At 41.7% G+C, this 20,376-nt stretch overlaps 1 protein-coding gene across 1 annotated transcript; it reads right to left on the bottom strand.

The window, feature by feature from the left end:
* Positions 1-778: 778 nt before the first annotated feature.
* On the bottom strand, positions 779-18,610 carry LOC131432512 (protein purity of essence). Its single transcript, XM_058598840.1, has 9 exons — positions 18,482-18,610; positions 18,177-18,274; positions 17,672-18,108; positions 15,066-17,612; positions 10,744-15,010; positions 5,483-9,881; positions 4,928-5,416; positions 1,293-4,870; positions 779-1,229 (listed from the first exon to the last, which is right to left on the bottom strand). Exons 1-9 carry the CDS (start codon positions 18,598-18,600, stop codon positions 1,072-1,074), a joined length of 16,092 nt encoding a protein of 5,363 aa, XP_058454823.1. The 5' UTR covers positions 18,601-18,610; the 3' UTR covers positions 779-1,071.
* Positions 18,611-20,376: the final 1,766 nt, after the last annotated feature.

Genomic DNA, 20,376 nt, shown 5'->3' with positions numbered 1-20,376 from the left:
CCTACGTTTTGTTCTGTTACGGTTACAAACGTCTATACCTACGTTTTGTTCGGTGACATGTCATTTCGCCGACGGTCATTAGGCATACGGTCATATGGCATACGGATGGATTACAGGTTTGCTTGAGAGGGGCCGCCGCTTCCGACAGCGGGTCGGCCGCCGAATCATCCGAATTATTTTTATATTTTATGCCAAATGAGCGTATGCCTAATGACCGTTCTGCCAAATATCTTTATGCCAAATGACCTTTATGCCAGTTGACCGTATGCCTAATGACCGTCGGCGAAGTGACCGTACACCGTTTTGTTCTTCGACGATTACCTTGGAATAATCCACATCAACTGTCGAGCTATGAAAGTCGCGGATTACTGATTGGTCTTGACACACTACAAGTACGACGAGAGCTGTCGCGTGCTTTGATGATAGCTGAATGATAGGATTGACTGCCCCGCTTTGCTCCGTGAGGTTAATATCAATGTTCGTCCTCGTGCTCTCCGCAACAACGCCTTTCTTCAACTACCTCTAGGTCGCACCAATTATGGAACGAACGGTGCCGTTATAGGCTTGCAAAGATCGTTCAATCGTGTATCATCTGGATTTGACTTCAACCTTACACGCAAAACAATTCAAGCAAAATTTTTACTTAGTATTAGAAATTATCATTAGGACTACAATGTGTCTGTTGATTTAATAAATAAACAATGTCTCCCATAAACACCAATAGGTGGATTAAAACAGGTTTTTTGAAAGAAAAGTTGTCATCAAACTGACTGCAAAATTTGTGAATTGCTAAATATTTATTTCAATCGTTCAAAGTGATAGCATAGACAAACACGTATGTATTTTTATGATTAATTTGGGGATTATCGGTACTAAAGGTACATTTATTTAAACGAGCTAAGCTCTTTTTCAATTACTGTAATCACGCTAGGTTTTAATTATCCAGTCGTTCATATGCTGTTTTCAAATGTGTATGGTATATCAAATAATTTGTAAAGTTCAACGTCACCAATCATCATCATCATCGTTGTTTTCCACCAGTTCACTTTCGAACGATAGTTCCTGCCAAGCTCAAGCAGTCGATGATGAACCACCCAACCCAGGAGCGTTGTTACCAGATGACGCTGTGTTGGTAACCGTCGTAGAAACTGTGGTAGATCCTGGAGACGGCAACGATTGCAATAGTTCATCCATCCAGCTGTCCGGATCTTCGATATCGCTAAGTAAACCTACACAATAAACGATATATACAATGAATAGAATGCTAAATGGACTGTTAGTAAAAGCCTTACCAGCAACATCACAAAATTCCCCAAATGATGTACAAGGTAGATACTCATCAGTGAAAGTTTCCAGGGTACCATCAGCATTTTTAAGCATAGCTTCATCGTTACGGCGTAAATAGTCGAACAGAGATATCGGCCAATCTTCATCCTTCGGAGTTGTTACCGTGCGGAAGAAATTTTTATAAATTAAATCTACCAAGCCCCAAAGCATTAGATATGGCTTGTACACAGTATAATCCTTCTGGGTTTTGTCGTTAGGCGCAACAAACTTGCAAATTGTGTTAGGACTAACGTGACGAGCGTGCCCAACGGTAATAAGTCGTTTCAAGTGGGCTACCTTATTATTATTCCAGATTGCTGGGGTGTGTAATGCCAACGACATCACGATCAAATACAGCGGGCCCTCTGCCTCATATGCGCATTCTAACCAACGATCCGATGGTTTATGAGTTATATATGCAGTAAGTATCATTTCTTCGCGAGAGTACGAACGGGATGACAGGAGCGTATAAAGACTATAAAATAGCAAGTACGGGACTAGGTGCATGTTGGATTGAGGGCCACCGCCCCCGGCATCTTCGTGGAAACTTTTCTCTTGGGCGAAACGAACAAGCAGTAATTTCAAATCATGAATCGAACTACTGAATGTTATTTCACAGCGTTGAGTCGATTCCTGCATGTAGTTGTTGTGACGAGCCATACAAGATGAGAATGCTGATTCGCTTACATCTGGACCCCAAAGTGGAAGCAAACCGTTGCAACGGGTATTGGCATTTTGTAACGATGCGCTTTCCCATTCGTCTCGACTTCTTGCCAATCTAATTGCCGACATGTGGCAGTCGACGTGAACTATGTTGAAATGAGTTACCGTAGTATATCCAACAGTTTTCTTTTTCATTTCAAATTCCTCGACATTTGCTCGTTTGGTGAAGGTGTAAATTCCAAGAACTTTGTTAGGCTGACACGCATATCCTTCGCGGCAAATGAAACAAGCCAATCCAGTTTCCTCTCGCAACTTTTCGATTTGAGACAAAATGGAGCCTTTAGCAGTGACCTGACCTTTATCGTTGGTTCTCATGCCGAGCGCATCCAGTTGCTTCTCTCGAGTCGCCATAGCTAAACGTTTCTTTTCTGCCCGGGTGAAATCACGTACTTCTTGAACTCGTTTTGCTGTGGCCGGTTCAGTGCACAGGGCTTCCAACAAATTTTCAGCCAATGATCCGACGTGTTCGTCACTTGAAACTTGCTCCAAACGATGAATTATCGGAATGATGTCCTTTGCTACGGCCAGTTGTGTGGCTTCATGCTTTGTTGCCAAACCAGTCAGGAATCTTAAAATGTACTTCAAAGATGCACGTGAAATAAATTCTTTTAATTCGTCCGAGTCGGTTCTAAGCAAAGTTGGCTTCACACACGGTGCATGACTTCTAATGTATTCTAATGCTTTCTCAACAATGCCCAAGCTCATAATGTAATCCTTAAGGGTGCCCCCTATTGAATTGTGCTCAATGCCAGTGGTCAAAACGCAGAATAATTCCAGCTTAAACTCGTCCTCCGGGGTTCGATCCGCGTCAAACTTATTAAAATCGAAAACTTCTTTGAAATGTTCGCATAGTAAAGCCATTTTGATATCGTTTCCATAAACAAGTGCCGCCAATACTCGTATCAAATGTCTCAAAACGGATGGACTGTTCCGCACATTAGCACAGTTCGTGCAGGATAGTAGGGCCTGTACATATTCTGGCCCTCCAAATGTAAGAGAGAATTGAAGAAACGAATCTAGTGTATCCGATGCAGCTTTGGACAATATAGTTTCCATTATCTCAAGCAGTTTTTCTGTGACTGCAGATTGCTGTGCATCATTTTCGCTCTGCAGACAGAGCTGTAAAACTTTTAACAGAGTATTTATAGCGCCCAGTTCCGGTTGACACAGAACTTCCTGACAACGACGAACTTTCACGCTCAAAAGGAACAATTTAAGCAATACTTGTAGCAGTGTTCGAGATTTCGATACATTCTGCAAACTACCAATGCGTTCAAGCATGACCTTTAATCCGTCACAGTCTGCCAAAACATTAGCCATTCGGTACAGCTGTTCGTTGTCGACCTCTTCCTGACTCTTAGCATTTAGAGTTTCTATGAACTCTTCCGTAGCATCACCGAGAAGACCACGCATACGGTATACTATTCTCATAGCATCTCGCTCGCCTCCCTCCTGAAGCCACACTTTCTTGTAAACTTCTTTAACTGGTAGATCCAAGCTGATAATTTTGTTATGTACCAAAAGTTCCATTCCGTTGTCATCGTCGAGCAGAGCAACCAGCTCACAATCAATACAAATTTTGTTCTTGACATCTCTCATCAGCGGACCCAATCCAGCTTCATTTGACGGGTAAGGATTGCCCAACATGCGTCCTTGCAAAAAGTCCTCCTGTTGTGGATCTTTTTCCAGTGTTAAGAAGAACTCTCCAACGTCATTTTCCTCAGGATGAATAATTGAACACAGACGTTCAAACATAAAAACTGGGGTCTTTACATCAGTAGTCGAAGTTTTTCTAACTGTGTCAATACAAACAGCCATGAATGCTGCTGTTTCCTCCTCTGTACCGGTTGTCATTTCTTCCAACATTTCCAAAAGCTTTTCCTGAGCGTCGTCGATCATACGAGTTCTTTGGACAACCAACTTTCGAAGATTCAAATATCCCTGCAGGACTGATCCCAACAGTTTTCCTTTGTATGTTTTTCGAATAGGAGGATTATCTAGGAACATAGCCATAAGCTCAACTAACTGCCTCAATGCATATCCTTGTGCTAAATCTGAAGACAATGTTGTTTCTTCCAAGCGATGTATTTTTTCAATCTCAACTGTTAGTAGATTTGCAGTTAACGTTAACACTCCTTTTAGGGCTAGATACTGCCTCCAGGGTGTTTCATCCGCTAAAATTCGATAGAGTGCAATAAATTCCGAGCTAGCTTCACCACTTTCGCCAATATGTTTCAAGAAAGTAGTCAAAAGATCCAAGATTTCACGTCTTCGTTCCGTAGTTCTGCTGAGAGAGGTAACCAAAGCGCAAGCCAATTGCCGTCCCAAACGAGAATTAGTATTGAATAGTACTGGTTGCAGCCATGCAGCAGTTAATTCCAATGGAATTGCGTTAACTCCCTTGCTTAGTACTTTCTCACGCCATCGTTTTCCATATTTCTCAAACAGGTAGGCATTTCTAAATTGATTACGTTTCTGCTCTAGAGCAGAACGGAAACTGATGGGAGTTATTTGGTGCGATCCGGCAGTTGCACCTCCCGCAGCCGTTTGCGCTAGCTGAATCGAACTATCCTCTGCTCTGGGAGTTGCCGTGCCCGTTATGGGTGGCATTCGGGCTTTCCATGCAGAAAACGAATGTTGTGGATCACCAACGATCCATTTTTCGTAACTTACAGTGAGCCCTTCTACGGGTTGAACGGTGCACAGTTCCTGGGTTGTTAGATCTTTGTTCGTTTTACTGTTTGGAAGCGGTGGACACATAAGCGATTGAACTATACGAAGACACGGCTGAATGACAGCAACGGCAGGACCACGGACATCTCTGAAAGCGAACATCGGATAGATTAATATGTAATGTGAACAAAATTATCGTACATACCTGGATGCCTGCAAAAACAGTTCAATAACCGCTTTAAGTTTTAGCTCCCAGCATGAATCATCTTGAGACGTCATAGCTTCCAATAGTGCCATTTCATGGCGAACAGCAGCATCCAAATTTGCCAGCGGGACTGAACCACTCAAAGCCATTTTTACTCGATCCTGTAGCAATTGACACAAACCGGCAGTTGCATCTGGCAGGTCTCGAGTTAGCAAACATAGCAACTGGCGAACTTCATCTTGAATTTGATTCGTTCCACGCCGAAGGTTATTGTGTGCCAGCTCCTGAACCAATCCTTGGTTACACAGCCCAATCCGACACTGCATGTTGGACGCCATCGCACGCAATAACGTCAAACACTGTTCTGTGGATGCTAAGGCGCAGCCATAACATTTATTCATGGCAACGGTTTTATCAAGAACCGATGCGTGAGCTAAAGTTCCACCACTCGGCGAATCCATTTGACTGCGGTCGTACGCAACAAGTTCCCTGTTTGAAAATAACCACAATAAAAATCATAATAATATATCGAGAAATCATAAAATTAGTTTCTACCTTCTGCACGCCTGTACTTTCTGGATAATCTTACTCAATTCTTCAAACGTTGACTTCGACTCCACGCAGTACTTTTGGGCTAACAGTTGTATAACTTTGTTGACTTGAGACGAACCAACCACCGACCCGATCAACGTTTCGTCAAATGTTCGGTCCAATTTGTGCTCGGCAACCTTTTGAACTAACAGTTCCAAAATTTGCTTATTGTTCTGCAGCGTCTTGTACGAACGGTCTGCTTTTTCCAGTGAGGCATGGATCGTTTGCACTGTTTTGGTTCGATCTTCTGAAGACTCGATGGGATCAACAGCACAGCAAACCCGACCAAAGATGCTGTAGTCGAATTTAGCATACTTGCAAAAACCGCACGAATGACACAAAAACGGATCTTTTTCGTCATAGTTTATAGCTCGACATTTATGGCATTGGAAAACGTTTTCACCACAGTTGCCGCAAACTCCCGGATTTGCAGCAACAATCGCACTACAGCGTGGGCACTGTAAACTTTCACTAGAACCACTGACGGTTTCGTAGAAATCCGCATACTCAATCATCAAATTGCACGCTGTGATCGGTAGAGAGAAATCGACCTTCACGTCCGTCTGACCGGATTGTAACGTAACTTTTCGGGCTTTATGCCACATTGAAGGGCGATTTTTCAGTTCCACTACTGCTTGTACGGTACGGTTGTTGTAGTAGATATTTATCGTACGAACCATCTTGGCACGCTTCAGATCAGCAATACGAAGAATAATTTTCGATATAGTGTGACTTTGAACCAACTTTACAATAGTTGTCGTTGTGGTAAACTTGGAATCGACTTTGATGGTAGACAGTTTTATGTTGGAATAGGGAACCTCTGGATTGTTGCATACTAAACACGGTTCTGATTCAAGATAAAATCCTTCTAGCTCTAGAACGTGACCGAGGGCAGTATAGATTGGTGCGTTCGGGTGTCTGGTGAGTAGTTCATTCTGCTGCCGAAGGACAGAGACAGCTTGTGCCGTATAATCGGGAAGTTTGTCACTTAAAGATTTGGTGTTCAAAGTTAGGAATCCCAGTAGGTCTACAAACTGAGCGGTTCGTTTTCCATAAGCTGGTAGCAATGGCCATAGTCCCCAAAGACATTGCAGAAGTTGTTCCTTGTTGGACTCCGTGCTGTTTTCGTAGAAAGCGTAGACTAAACTGTGTGCCTGCCAGCGAATAGCAGTTGAATTCGTTTCAAGTAAGAAACTACGGATGAAGATAGTCATGGTTTGCATTAGAACTTGATTGAAAATTTGAGATACAAGAGCCACGCATTGACCTGGATCGAATCTGGACTCAGCTGCCGTATCTGATTCTTCCGATTTATCACGGTCCTTGCGGTCTTTCATTACAGAAATCTTTATGCTGGATGATCCAGCATTACTGGTCGAATCCTGTTTATTACCCTGCGTGTTACACATTGCCGATTGCAGTAACTGCAGTATGATTGAAGATACACCTTCTTCGAGCTGGCAACAACTAATGTTCAACAAAGTCGAAAGAACATCTGAATTTCGAAGACAGAACTTTTGCCAATTACCAGTACGGATAGAGGCAATCTCCTGGCAAGATCGGAAATGCTCTGTTAACTCCACTAGCGAATCATAGCTCAAAATTGGGCATGTACCAGAACCAATCGAAGCAACTTGCACACGTCCGTCGCAACACTTCTTGACAGCTTTCATGTGAGTATCCAGAGAGTGTAGATCTCTCAGTTGACGATATTTCTCTTTGTTTCCACAAATGTAAAGCAGAAGTTTGCGGACTTGTCGACGCAAAACTGGCGATTGCATGTACATCATATATTCGCACAATGTGTTCGTCATGTATTCGCACAAAGAATGGTACCATTCATGGGATGATGGATGTCCTGAGGATAGCTTAAGAATCTGGTACGGTAGACGAACAGCCATCTCAGTGAGAACTTGTGGATATAATTCAAATACATCTGTACAACCCTTTACATATTGCCGGGCGAAGAATGGTTGCATGTCTGGCGATAGTCCGTAAAGTGTTGGTTTCAGTAAACTGTTTGTCGGTGTTCCTCCTGGAGTTGTTATGACAGGTCCGGTAGATGTGTTAGCAGTATTCGCTCCAGAAACAAGTTCTTCACTGTTAGCGACATGTTTCCAGTGTGGTAGAAACGATTCCATGATCATCAAACAATACGGAATGGCATTATTCTTCATTAGAGTGTTAGCTGTAGCCTGGGCCACGAATGTTGCGTTATCGAGAATTGCTTGGTTGACGGCTGCAGATGATCCAACGACAGCAGAAGATGAATTTGATGATTTGGATTTTACTTTACCCATCAGAACACCAACTAAACGTAGGATTATTAGCTGAACTTCAGTTTTTGTAGTCCGAGTTGACATCTGGTAGATTTTAGTCGACGGAATCTCAAGTCGGTCAATCAGCGCTTGCAGCAAACGATTCATAACCTGTTGGTCGGCCTCCTGACTACCATCCAAGTCCGATGTCAGCATTAAAATTGTTTGCATAAATGGAATGCACTGCGATCCGTTTACAGTGTCAAGCGAGGCAAAATTATCGACCAATTTATTAAGTATCGAATATCTTAGCACATGTAGTTTACATGCGTTTTCGCTTCCAGTGTCCTCCATTTCTGGCGGAGCCATCGGCTGTGGAGGTATCTGATCCACTCCAGATGTTCTTGGGGGTGACGGATTTGGTTGTTCATCGTATGTAGAGCTACGCCCTGATGTTCCGCCTATACTTTCTACTCCACTGCAGCCACTCTCCGATCCTCCACTGCCACTACCGCCGTGTTCACCAGCTGGTGAAGTGCGCAGTGTAGATCCCTCTGTTGCAACATTAGATATTTCGTCATCGTCAGATCCACCACCAGAAGTATTAGATTCTACATTAAATGAAGAACCACCGGCAATTGCAGCTGGCAAACCTTGGGCTTGGTTGCGATTTCTTCCTTGATATTGTGCAATGCTTTGCTGAAGGGCTGCCAAATCTGTTTCATTATCTTGCAAGCTCAATGCAATGGCAATTTCCATAATGGTTTCGTCGTCGGCATCTGGAGTTTCTAGTAGATGCGGAAAGCCTACTCCTAGTAAAGCTTCCAGTGATGCCAATGCTTGATTTCCCCCGGACGGTTCGAGTCCAAGTGATTCAATTGCATCAACTTCTTGCATAGCACTTGCAAAATCTTCAGCTGCGCTACTACTGGAAGCAGCTGTACCAACAGATCCTACCGCTCCAGCTGACGAGGTAGAAGGTAAAGACGAAGTCGATGGCCCTGGTAGAATGGAACTAGCAGCGGCTGGGGTCGGAGTGGAACAGACGGGAGGACTTTCGATGAGAACCTTGCGCCTGCGAATTTTGGGTCGTAGCAAACGGATCATTGCTTGTTTAGCACTGTGGCTAATAATGGGTGCAGGATCAAGCAAAAGATCAACGAAAAATTTGGTCATCGGCTCAATCATGTCGCTCTCTGATAACGCGAACGCGTAAATAATCTCGACCAGTGAGTAAACGACGGCTTCGACATGCGATAAACCTTGCTTGATTATAGCTAGAGGTTCTTCATAAGCGGGTGTGATTTTGTGCAAGTCTTTCATGAGAGTCATTAGTTGTTGCAAAATTGGGTAGTTGTTTTCTGAGCAGATCTTTGCCAATGATTGAGGTCTTTGAATAGCGATTGCCCGGGTCATAAGCACCACCCGGTAAAAGGCTTCGGGGTCAATGTTTCGGTAGTCCCTAGCATCGGTCATTTTTTGCAAGTGCTCATTTATATCGGCTAGCACTTCTTTATCTTTGTAGTTATGATAAGCTGTTTTAGTTGGTTGGCAAGCTACCAAAAGGTTACGTGCATCCTGTTGCACTTGATTGGTAGTTGGGTAGAGAATCAAAGACGTTGCAACATCTACCGCCGTTTGTCTACAACTTTCCTCGCTATTCGGTCCGCCAAGAAGTGAAACACCACTGTCTAGGACTTGCAACATTGTAGATACCATTTTATCCAGAGGAGTAACCGTCATTCCGGAGCTCCCACTAGCATCTACGTTTTCATTGACATTTGTTGTGCTAGCGATCTGTCCTGGAGCTTGTACAACGGAGTTCATCTGTGACGATCCTACATCCTCAGACTCTTCGGGCCACCCAAAAACGTCCTTTGTTTTGCCATAGATTTTGATACTATCCAGAATGGTAATATTTTCAGCGTCATGAGAAGGTCCAAAAAGAATGCTTAGCTTTTTGTCGCTTTGTAGACTTTCTTCGCGGGTCAACGGAATATCGAACCATCGGGCCCGGGTTGGTACCGTTGGTATTACTCTTCCTAGTATAGTAACGCTTTGTGGAGCTTTGCTCACATCCTGTGATCCAATCGAGATGCGAACACCTAAAAAAAAACAACAAATAAGACACTGAAGTTATAATAAAATGGCATAACGAGTTAAAGATAATGAGGTTTGTTCAAGTTCCTTTACTGAAGGGTGACTGGAAATTGGAGTTACACTAATTGGCAATGAAAAAAATTACGTGGTTAGAGAATCATACCTGTGTTATCGCAAAAAAAACATTTTGTGCTTGTAGATGATTTTTGGTTGGAAATTCAAAGGGAATTGAAAAATGGTCTATGCTCATAGACTTTCAATAAGAAGAGCAATCTACGCAATCATTGTAGTTGAGTTAACTTAGCTTTGACTTAATTTGATGTGGGTGCGACCAGTTAATTTTTGTTCCAAATCAAAAGATGACTTTTTGGTCACTTGGTTTTTCAAAACATTTACTTTTTGTTAACGGCCAACGTTTCGAAGGCTATAACTTCTTCTTCAGGACAACACAACTACAAATATTTTTCGTCAAGTATGGTGTAACATTTGATAGCACGTGTTTACCAACACCGCGTATCAAAAGATGAAGTTCCTAGTTTAGAGCAATCGTTTGAGTAGGACCCTACTACTAGCACCAAACCTAAGGCAGCAATTTTTTACATTTCGATGAATTAATCATTGTGTTGGTATTGCTTTTACAATCATCCAAATGCGCTCAATGGTCTGTTAGGAATGTCTACTACTACAAGAGATACTAAGCAATGTACCTAAGCTAAAAGAAGTAGCGCAAAATGCCTTTTGCATTAACTCGGTTAGCAGTAGTTTTTCGGAAGTACCTTCCCATATAATTATTGGTTACCTCCTTTCGGGTGGAACACCAATCACCAATCACCCTGTAAGTTAATGATTGAAGAAAAAAAAACTCACCTGTCATGACCATATTGGGATCATTGTTCATCACATCCAGGGTAAAACCGTTGACTCGAGTAGATGTAACATACAATCCGGTTGAATTGAGTCGATGTTTCAAGTGCTGTGTATTATAAATTTGCAGAAGATCATTTCCGCCGTACTCAACTTCGTTCATTAGTGTGCAGTGCTCAAAGAAATCGATCGGGAAGGTTGGAGCTGAGCTGCTACCACTCTTCCCGTTCGATTGCCCACCACTTGTTTGTTTGTTCGATTTTTTAGATTTTCTTGATTTCGAATAGGCTCCGGTTTGGAATTGATTACCGATTGGTTGAATTTCCGGCGATAGCCAGTAGCCCGTGTTTTCCGGATGTGCCGCGTATATTCTGAGACTACCGTCTTCACAAAGCAGAATCAGTGTTGTTTTTTCCACACCGGAAACCGAATGACGAATCGCTACCATGTCCATTATTTTTGCTTTCGCGTTTTGAGCCTTAATTTCTTGAGCAACATAACCGTCCGGCTTGATCATGAAAATAACAGGATTATTTAAATTTTGCATCATTGCACAAATTAATCCTGGATGTCCGGGAATTTCGGTCCATTGGCATAATGGTTGAGTTGTTGATTTGGAAAATACTTTTGATGCTGGATTCGAAATAAGATTAATAACACACTTCACTCCTTGATTGACATTGGATAACGGAGCCATAAAGTTGCGGCCAGCGACATAACTGAAAAACAGCATCTGAAGCACATGAGAATAATAGATTGAAACACCGCCAGAAAGAATTTGCCCGTTGTCGTCGGTAATTGATGGATGATCGAGTTCTAGTGTGCTTGTTACGTAAAATGGGCCATGTTTAGCTAAACTTTCATCGCTCAACGGTTGGGTATAGATGTAGCCATGTGACGACATTATCAGCATATAATATGTCTCTTCTTGGTAAACGAATGTACAATCACGGATCTTTCCACTTGGTACAAGGAAGTAATATTGAGGACTGTAGCTATCATCTGCAAGATCGTATATTTTGACAAAATCCGCAGTCACCAGAGCCAGTTTTGTTTGTGAGCACGGTAGCCAAATTGCACGTTTAATAAAATTACCGGTTTCGAGCTGCGGTGTCAATATTATGTGCTCATTTGTGGCTCCAGTGCTGGTGAAGGTTAGAATGTGACATTCCTTTAGTCCGCACACAGCTAGAAAGTCTTCGTTAGCAGGATTTGAAGCAAGCGAAAGAACAGTACACGGTATGGGAGCCGATGCCAATCTGGTTAGAGTCAGTTTTTTCTTAGCTGCATCAGCTTGCTTCAATAAAGCAGATAACTGGAGTATCGTCACCTTTCCTTTCTCGTGAGAAACTGCCAGCTGCTGACGTTTACCATGGGGGGAAGCTAAACAGCACAAAGCCACGCGGCGCACCAGATTCGAAGAGAGCAGTTGTTTGATGGTTTGTCCTTGCTCTCCAGAAAAGTTCATGCGCACATTTTCAAATGCTCCTTCTTGGGATCCGAGTGTCGCAACCATGATTTGATCATTGAATGCGTACGATTTTTCCGGTTGATGTAAACGCTCCAGAGCGTTCCGTGCTCGAAGATGACATCCAACAGTCGAGTATTTGGCGCAATGATCTTTTATAGCCGGCATAAGCGAATTAAAGAATGACAAAATACAACGAACGACAACCTTCCATTGGTCTGGACTACCGAGAGCATCTTTGGAACTTTCTATAATCTTTGCCAGCAATAACTTCTTTTCCGACATCTGAGCATTTCCGGATTGATTCGTTTGATTTGTTGGGCTAGAAGCACGTCGACGAAGAGAACTGGTTAACATAACCGAATCAGCTTCAGAAGATCTTGGTAAAGCGGAACCGAGAATAGAATCATCGACATGACCAGCGGTACTACGTCGAGACAACGCTTGGCAAGAACCGTCCTCTTTCGCTCCACAATCGCAGAAAAAGTTGCCATACTTGGCGTAACTAATGTCGTGATTTTTATGACATACGCGAGCGCAGACAGAACAAACACCTACACCATCAACCATTTTGCAGGTGTGACAGTAATACCAATGTTGGTTCATAAAATCTTTCTGAGTTATCGAAAAAGTACATAGTTTGTTACTGAGACTATCTTCGTCGGAATCTTCAACGGCACTATCATCGTCATCACCTCCTAAATCATCCAAAATATCCTCTGCATCTAACGGCGTTTCTTCCTCCCATGGAGGATTAACCGAACGACTGCCCGATGCTCCTAAACCAAGTAGCAGATCACTCATATACTTAAGGATCGCCGTAACATTTTCCAGTTGAACTGCAGTCTTCGGACTACTTCGGTTTACCTTACTTTCAAGAACTTGATTCTTGGAAATCTCCAACCAATCGATTGCGGCTGTAAATAGAACCGCATGGCCGCGACCTTTCCCTGCGTCTGCTAGTGTAATCATAACTTGTAGCAGGTCAGAAAATTCGATTGCTTCCTGTGCTGGACAAAGTAAATTGTGTCCTATTTGAATCAAAGCCTGGAACAAAGCTTCGGATACGGACGAGGATATCCTATTCTCAGCAACAATGTATTTGACCAAGACCTGCAACAACTTCCCATTCTTTTCCAATGCTTCGTCGACGGTATCATTTCCGGTGCGACTCGTATCCCTTTGCCACGGCATACACTCGTAATCGATGTCCATTGCATCCGGGTCACCACCGACCGATGCATTATTGCCAGTATTGTTGTCCGATATTGCCGACACCGCCAACTGGTCGGTAATACTAGGTATGGCCGACACTGTTGCCATATTAGTCGGTGTTGGAACGTTACTGGATGCATTCGAACCGACGGAATTCGAATTGACTCCCCGAGGCCCAAGCAGAATGTGACTGAGCCAGTTTTTCAGTTTTGATGCATCCGTATTTGCAAGTTCACCGATGCAACAGCCAACTTCTTCTTCATCGAATTGGGCGTCGAGTTTTTCGGAAGTAGAAAAAAGTTTCTCAAAGAACAGTAACACTTTGGTTGCATATTTCTGTGACAGACTAGTGCCGGTGAATGACAGCAAAACTTGCACAAGATTGCCTTTTTTGTTTCCATAGAAAAACTCGCGCATGGCTTTCAGACCCATACTTTTGTCTAGCATAGATTCCCAAAACTTGATTATACTGTGTAAAACGGTTTCTTCGATATTAATCGATTGTCCTTGAGCAGATAGTTCGGTGTATTCGATCAAAAATTGATAGCTGTGTTGAAGTATGTTTGAGTACGCTAGCAGCTGATAGGTCTCTGAGCTAGCATCGCCACTTAGAAGCGATTCCAAACACTTGTTCACCACGTCGTACAGATATTCCGACCGGAGATCAAACACCATCGGTATAAGAATTCCCTTCAATTCGTCATCTAGTTGTTTATCGTCGTAATTCGGCAACATGTAGAAGATTAGATTAATACACGACTTTAGTGCGTGTTTTAGCGAGAGTAGAATTGAATACGTTAAATGTTTCGACGTTTCCGTGAGATGACCATCGATGACAGTTAGGGTATGCACTTCCACCGGGAATGATCCAGTAGTGAAATTATCCTCGCTGGAAATGGACAAGTTCTTGCGCCATTCTACAGAAATAACATCTTTATCTTGGCCAGTAATCAATGCAATCAATTGGGTAGATAAATCTTGACAGAAGGTATTTTTAGAACCACAAATGGCTATCAATGGTTCGATCAAGGTAGCTGGAATTTGTCCACTTAAATTTTGGAACATTGTTTTATAGGTTGCTTCTTTGACAATGTCTAACACTTCAATTAGTTTGGCCATTACGCTTCTAGTCAAATCATTGCGTGAAGCCATTTTTGCAGTTTCCAGACCGGATCCCGTTGTTGTAGAAGCGTCAGCACTAGTAACAGTTCCCGGAGACACACTAAGCTGCTGTTGGTTGCCCACACCGGTTGTTCCAACACTGGAATCGCTTCCGCTAGAACAAGTTGACGTTGAGCTGCTGGTACTGCTAGTAGAACTGGTGCTACTGCTACTGGATGAACTGCTACTGTTATTGTTAGATTTCGTTTTAATATTAACACCTTCCTTTTCAGCCCAGCATATAGCATAAAGATGCGATACCAAACTATCCAACAGAATAATTTTGGATAGCTGCGGTTGTTCCGGTACAAAAGTTTCAGAAAAAGACTCAAGACCCAATACAGTCAGCTTGAGACTATATTTGACATCGGATACATGATCGGTAAGTCGGTTCCAAAGCGCTTCCGCCGATTGTGTGTACATACCCTAGAAACAAAACAAAGTCACATTGAGGAAAGCGGTCAACTATCTAAACAGTTACCTGCTTCACTAAACTATTCACAATTAGATAATGAGAATGCGTTATAGGGTGGAGACAGCGAATCGACCATAACAGTGAATGTAAGTTTGGTATCTTCTCCTGCATAAGTGCCTCGACGTGTTGTGTTGAGGGCGGCAATCCTAATAACAGCTTCCAGCACAAACTGAAGCAATAATGTACAGCACAGAGCGTCTGAAACGGAATTTTAGCAACACACATATCCGTAATACTAAGAATATCGATCAAAGCGTCTATCAACCATGGATATTTCAATTTATCCGGAGTGCAGAGAATGAAATTCCAGGCAAGTCCATCCAGCTTAAATTCCTGCTGAATTTTGGCATCCACCGTAGTTAACGAATAGAACTTCGGTTTCACCCCTCCTACACTGAACTCGTTTGCTAGCTTCCGATGTTTATCTTCAATATCTTTGCGACAAAACGACATCATTTTGGTTTTATAGTTGATGAGATCGGAGATTTTTTGATCCGAATCTAGCGTGAACACGCTGAATAAATTCCAGCGAACTTGCTCCAACAAAACGTTCGGTGGATTGTACAAATGTTTCATTAGATATTCCAGGAACAGCAGCAATCTCGACAACAGCATAATCTGATTGTCACGTAGAGGTTTTTCGGGAGTAACTGAACGGCATACTTCAGAGCAGCGAATTACTCCACCAGCAGTTAATAACAGTATTGATTTCTTTTGCATCAGGTTGAGGGAATGGAACAAAAAGAGTAACAGTTGTGCATGTTCAACGTTCAAATCTTCAGTTTCAGATTCATTCGGAATAGTCTGAGTCGAACAAACACCTTCAACCAATGTGTTCACTAGACGATGCCAAACCGACAAGCAAGCTGCTTCCTTTTCTTGTGATGGTTTCAATAGAAGTATTTGTACAAGTACAGCTAACGTACGTGAGTATACTTGAAGAGGCCAAATATTTGAATCTTGTGTCCATGGAGAAACTCCGAGGTGAAGAAGAAGAGCCGATTGCAAAGACTCATTCAGAAGGGAGTTGGATATTAAATTGTGCAAATAACGACCAACAGAACCGGAAAATTTCACCATCGCGTTCTGCCATTGTAGACAGCCTGAATTTTCCGGTTCGCCTCTAGCGGAATCACGATCCAGATCACGCAAAATGTTTGCCAGTAAAACCATCTGTTGCTCACTCAATCCTGTTCGAACGTATCGGTTTAGATAAATATGTTGTCCTCCGAGTGATACATCGAAAAAGTTGAAAATTAACGAGCTCAGATTGAGATATTCGTGAGGTTCATCCTTGGCCGAAACCAGATTACTGCCATGTCGTTTTTCATCTTTCTTCTCTTGTTCCTGTGACTCAGCAAGCTCTTCATTGGCTTCCGGGGATAATGTTTCTTTGAACCAAAGTCCTAAGTAGCTGTCACTATCTTCCTCTTCTGGCTCACTCTCCTCAGAGCAAGAGAACGTATCATTATAATAAGTTGTAGAATCACTGTAGCTCATTGGCTCGCCTTCATTGTTGCTCTTGGTGTTAATCCTACGAAGGGTGCATGCCTTTCTATACGAAACCGTTGCCAAAAATGTCATTAATTGTTGCAGTGTTGCGCTGTTAAGAACGCGTACCACACGTTGAATTGAAGTATACTGTCCTAGAATATCGAATCCAGCGGATTCTATGCTACTGTACTCATCGTCGTCTGAGCGAGAGTCGATTTTCAAATCATCAATTAATTCTGTCAACAGTGAAATGCTGTGTCGAGCTATTGCTGCATTAAGAACACCGAATCCTTGCTGGACTTTAAATAGATTAACTCGCAATGCAGGAGATGGAACTGCTGAAGCCATCTGCGGTACATCCAAAGTTTTCAAGGGGCTTCTTCCTTTTAAACTTTCTTCCGAAGCTTTTACGTTAGCAGCCTGTTGAATATTGCCACCAGCAGGATTCCCAGAAGCACCCATAGTGCCTTGGATTCCATAGATCAACAACCAAGCTCCCATACAAACGTGATTCTGATAAATGTGGGTGCGGGTCGAACTTTTCAGTATGCTTCCTATTTTGGTAAAAATTTCTAGCCCGCGATCGACTATAATTCTGGCATAATCCTCCTCTTCGTCATTTTCCTTTTGAGTTTGTGTCCCAGATGACTGCTGCTCTTTTTGTTGAAGCTGCGTCGAAGAAGCGCTTTTCTGTGAGCCACTAGCGGCCATCGAGAGAACACTGATAGCTGTTGAAGTTAAAACAGCACAGTACAAAGCTGACATTGCACATTGTGAGAGAAGAGTAATCTTGTTGGGTGTCAGTGGTTCCAAAACTGGCAACGAAACTGCCAGTAACAGGTTAGAAATGTCTGATTCAATTTGGGCAAGATTCGCCTTGACAGCCGTTGCCTCTGTTGTTGTAATAGGGAGATACAAGGGTTTGCCTTGCATGGTGCATTCTTCGTATTTAATGCGATATTTCGACAAAGTTATCAACGAATGTGTACACCATTTGAACAACGTGTCACCTCCATTAGTCGCTTGTAAATATTGAATGTTCGCTTTGACGAAAAGGTCCTGAAATTAAAACATATCATCGCTTAAGCTACGAAAATGAGATATTCTAATTTGCTTACCGTGCAATCAATTTGCTCTTCGCTTAGTGTAGCAAAAGTGAACACACCAGCTCCCAATGGTGTCGTAAGTTGTTGCAATATAACAGTCGATAGATCAGAACGCGAGCGTTTCATTTCACTCTTAGGGCTATCTTTTTCAGAACCGGTTGAACCGGCACCGACACCAACTCCAGACGAGCTACTACCACTACCCACAGCCGACGATTTACTGTGCGCTTCTGGATATTTGATATATTTCATACCGGAAGCGGATATTATCGACGAAACCGCTGAACTACCAGCGGCATGTTCATGTTCTTTACGTCCTTCACAAAGCACTTTCAGCGCCATCAACAAGATGCTAGGTTTATTTGTTGCTTGGACATCCAAGTGTTGCATGACGTAACGAATAAGAACAGTGGCAGCTTCAGCAAACTGCGGTAACTGCGTCTGGGAGACTAAAAAGTACCAAAGTTGGATAGTTAGAAAATCAATTTCCGCAATGTTTGTTGCGCAAGTATCTTACGTGATGTGACTTGATTTGTAATGTTTTCCGCAGCCAACACGACCAAGCTGTCGAAAAACTGCTTGTGACTGACATCATGATCAAGGATTTCATTTTCACTAAAAATAAAAGACAAAAATATTCAATAATATTCATCATGAACAACCCCAATGCGAGGCCCCAGCGGCCCGAAACAGCTCTGCGCAAATATTGGTCCTCCGCAATGGGGATCTTAGTCGCCATTGTTGAAAATTTCCCGTCATAATTTGAAATTAAAATTTCTTCAAAAAAAATCATCATATCACGGAAACTAACTGGTCTCGTACCTGTGAATTATAGTTTTCACCAAATTTAGCGTATCATTTTTGCCAGCACTTTCTCCTGAACTAGTTAAAAATGGTTTTAACACCGCTGACCAATCTATTCCTCCCGAATGTGCAGCCATCTTGCATTTCTTTGTGAAAATATTACACTGGGCGAAAAAGTCTCACTTTCTGAAAGCCGAAATTTGTTGCAAATTTGATTTTGTTTGAATAATTATTATTAACTCAGAAAAATATTATGGTAACAGTTACTATATAGAGGGCCAACCTGACCATGCGAGTATAGTGGTTTTCAGCCGACTATCAAATCAGATGATTTCAACAATAGTCAAGTTCATGTTTACTATAAATTGTATCGGCTCTAGAATAGTAATATTGAACAGTATATTGTATGAATAACTAATACGATTGAGATGGTTAGGCTAACCATGACCGAATCTTTATTTACATTGTGGTTTTCGCTATAACCAGAGCCATGGTATTTTTGACATTTCACTTCTAGTTATTTCGAAACTGAAGGCAGTGGTTGATTCAACAATGCTGAAGATCAGCAAAACATGAGCTAATGTTAAAAAGTTTTATGAATTTGAATTCTAGAACAAGAACAACAAAATAGTTTCATTGAATTCTATTTTATTTTTGCAATTATTACAATTTTATTATGATGATGTGCCTGGTGAAATATTGATTATCAACGTAGACACGGAGCAGCATTGCTTGGTTGCAACTGTTGATCCCAGGTTGTTCGGTGAAATTTTTCCTGAAGAAGAAATGGAAGAAATTAATAGCCAAGTCCAGAAACAAACCTCAATACCCACCTTCCATATATTGTTATTTTTTCCTTCGGATTCGAGCGATTTGAATCCGGAAATCGGATGATGTTCGTCGTTTTTAATCAATCGCTTGATGTTGTTTCTACAGCGACTGATAACGAATAATAAAAATTATACAGGACGTCGATTTCACTAGAAAACAGCCATTACCGGCAAAATTGTTGAAAAATTTAATTTCAACGACGGAAACTAGTAAGGCTACAAAATTTACTCACCTGCAAGTCCTTCCAAATTGCACAATATATGTCACAATATACTTTTTTTTCTTCAAATCAATCACTGATGTGTTACGAAATTGTCTGCTGTATTGTAACTTTATGTGACAATAACAAAGTATATCCGTTTATTGACAATTTGTATAGTCAGCACAAATGAAAAACATCGTCGGTTAAAAAACACTATACGATAATGTGCTTACTACATAAATTCTGTTGATATGGACTACATGAATAGTGTTTTCAAACTTCATAATTTCATTTAAACCATGTATCTATTTATGGTAACATTATTATACTGTGTACATATTTACATGGTAGCGATAACTATTTAGCTCTTCATATATATCAAGGCTCGAGAGCAATTTCACCTTACTAGAAATTGTGATTTTAACTATTTGTTCTTATATTTGAGATGACTACCATTGTCAGGAAGACCATGCCAGAAAAGTCATACATACAAATAGTTTAGTCAAGTCGTAGTCTTTGTTGTCTAGTAATTTATACAATACAGATGGTGAATAGTCATATATCATGATTGTTGCTACTATTTAAGCGTATAGTTGAAATGACAATGGAAAACAGGCTACGGTTACTATGGTATTTTGCTCAGTGTAGGGTAACAGAGGTATTTTGGCCCACTTTAGGATTGATTTTATTTTGGCCCACTTTGAATAAATATCCACCAAATGTTGTAATATCTTTGAAAAACCCTTCCGCAATAGGTAATTTAATGTGTTTACCTTCAAATTTATGTAACATGAGTTACTTCACATCAATTAAATCCGATCAAATCGATAAAGTTTGTTAGGTGGGCCAAAATATATGAAGTGGCCAAAATACCTCTGTT

This window comes from Malaya genurostris, chromosome 2, assembly GCF_030247185.1.
Source record: "Malaya genurostris strain Urasoe2022 chromosome 2, Malgen_1.1, whole genome shotgun sequence".
NCBI lineage: Eukaryota > Metazoa > Arthropoda > Insecta > Diptera > Culicidae > Malaya > Malaya genurostris.
Note: the sequence above shows the minus strand (reverse complement) of the source record. Positions and strands in the feature narration are given on the sequence as shown.